General features: G+C 50.3%; 1 protein-coding gene across 1 annotated transcript in view; it reads left to right on the forward strand.

Annotated features, from left to right (window-relative positions):
- The window catches only part of WDR7 (WD repeat domain 7), a gene marked incomplete at its 3' end in the record, with an annotated part of 23,397 nt that overhangs the window by 8,814 nt on the left and 12,160 nt on the right, over positions 1–2,423 (forward strand). The window contains exons 4-7 of the mRNA XM_033511691.1: positions 210–288; positions 430–604; positions 1,082–1,158; positions 2,163–2,420. Coding sequence (XP_033367582.1) covers positions 210–288; positions 430–604; positions 1,082–1,158; positions 2,163–2,420 — 589 coding nt within the window. The remainder of the gene's footprint in view (positions 1–209; positions 289–429; positions 605–1,081; positions 1,159–2,162; positions 2,421–2,423) is intronic.

Raw genomic sequence — 2,423 nt, forward strand, 5'->3', positions numbered from 1 at the left:
CCCTGTGTGTTTTCCCCTGTGTGTTTTCCCATGTATTTTTCATGTTTTCCCCGTGGTTTCCATGTATTTTTCATGTTTTCCCTCTTGGTTTTCCCTGTGTGTGTTTCCCCTGTGTTTTCCCCTGTGCTTTCCCTGTGTTTTCTCCTGTGTTTTCCATGTATTTTCCCCGTGTTTTTCCCGTGTTCTCCACACGTTTCCCCACATTTTAGGGAGATGTGCCTGTGGGACGTGAATGACGGCAGGTGCATCGAGTTCACCAAGCTGGCCTGCGCTCACACGGGCATCCAGGTGAGGGATGGCGGGCTGGGAACGCCTCCTGCAGCCTTTGGCAAATCCCCCCAGGCTCCAAACCGAGCTGGGAATGCTCAGAATTCCCAGGGAATCGCTGTTCTCCATGGATCCTAACGTGTGGTTCCTCCTTCGGGGCAGTTCTATCAGTTCACAGTCGGCTCGCAACGGGAAGGGCGGCTCCTGTGCCACGGACATTATCCTGAAATCCTGGTGGTGGATGCAACCAGCCTGGAAGTTCTTTATTCCTTGATATCCAAGATCTCTCCTGACTGGATCAGCTCCATGACCATCATCCGCTCCAACAGGACACAAGGTGATTATTGCATCCCACAGAGCCCTGTCCAGCCTGGCCTTGGGCAGATCCAGGGGATCCAGGGGCAGCTTTTCTGGGAATCCTGCCCCAGCTGGATCAGCTGGAAGTGTCACCTGAGCACTGAAGGTTTCTTCTGCTCACTGCTGCTAATTCCCTGCTGGCAGAGCAGCCTCTTGTTCGGGTGGTGTGCAATTCCTGAGAGGTTTGGGGAACTCTGAGGAGAAAATCCCAATTAAAGCCCTTCTCTCTTGAGTTGTAAACTGGGCATTCCCAAAATCCCGGGGTGGGAAAGCTCAGCTCTTATCCCCACAACAGCTGGAACAGCTGGAAATGAGCTCTGGTGCCCTCATCTATTCCTCCTTCCCTGAGCATCTTGGCAAACAAGCATTCCATGGGGAAGCAAAGGCTCTGGGAATGCTGGGATCAGCATGAGGTGAGGAAGTCCCTGTGCCTCAGGCTGGTTTTTGTGTTTCCCAGAGGACACCGTGGTGGCCGTGTCCGTCACCGGCATCCTCAAGGTGTGGATCGTCACCTCGGAGCTCAGTCGGGCACAGGTGGGCAAAGGCTGCTGGATTGGTGACTCTTCCTGCTGGGATGCAGGATCCTGCTCCTGATACTCTGCTCTGACAGCCTGTGGAAAATCTCTGCGTTTCCCTTCACTGGTGGCAGCTGCTGCCAGAGCTCCTCATCCTCAGAGGGCTCATTTCCAAATGAAGGGTGGGATTATGGCCCATTTGTCCAAATCTGGTTTTTATTTGGGTTAATGTTTTGCTGAGCAGACCGTACAGTTTTTAGGAATATTCCTGTTATTTGGCATCTCCTGGGTACTAATGAATAAAAGGAGGATGTCTTAGAGGAGATGAGGTAAATCAGCTCCTCACAGAAACCTCTTGTAAGAGATGTTTGTCACTTGAGGAGAAATCTGCTGGTCTGGGATCTGCTTCACTGCAGCTTCCTGGGTCAGCAGCTGGTCCTGGAGGCTCCAGGAGAACACCAGCAGATCCTCCTGGGATCAGGAACGTGCTCCCAGCCGCTGCAGGGCCCGTGTTAGACTTCAGGAACACACAGAATCACTAATTATTATATGCAGGTGCTTTATGGAAGAGCTCTGGGTGTCAGGGGTACACACACCCAAATCTGACCCCATTTGGTTTGGTTTGAACATGTTTTATACTCTATCATTATACAGCTTACATATTAATTATTAAACTGACACTGTTCTATTGCATGCATTGTTTTTACCCAGGCATGGATTTCTTGTGATCCCCTCAGCCCCCTAACATTGGTCATTATGTTCTTTAAACAATAATTATATCCAATCACATCTAAATATATATCATTTATTGATTACACAGGTGCAGTTTGACCTTATCTTTAACAAGCACAAGGCCTCACATTCCCAGGGCCTGCTTTTCCCAGGGCTTTCCAAACCTGAATTTCCTTCTAAGTCCCTGAATTTTCTAAGATTTTAAAACCTTTTACTGTCACTCGGGGTTTGTGTGTGGCACCTCGCTGGGAGCGGGCAGGGCTGGCTGAGCATCACCTCTCTTTGTTTCAGGACACCAGCCCAGTGTTTGAGGAGGAATCCAAACCCATCTACTGCGAGAACTGCCAGAGCATTTCCTTCTGCTCCTTCACCCAGCGCTCGCTCCTGGTCGTGTGCTCCAAGTACTGGAGGGTAAGGCAGAGCCCCTGGCTCCTTTTCCCTGGGGAATCACAGTTAAACCCCATGGAAACATTGGGGTACAGGTGCTCAAAGTCTGTCCTCTGCTGTGTATTTAAATATTTCTGGGTATTTCAGAGCCCCTGGCTCCTTTTC

This window comes from Parus major, unplaced genomic scaffold (assembly GCF_001522545.3).
Source record: "Parus major isolate Abel unplaced genomic scaffold, Parus_major1.1 Scaffold475, whole genome shotgun sequence".
Classification (NCBI taxonomy): domain Eukaryota; kingdom Metazoa; phylum Chordata; class Aves; order Passeriformes; family Paridae; genus Parus; species Parus major.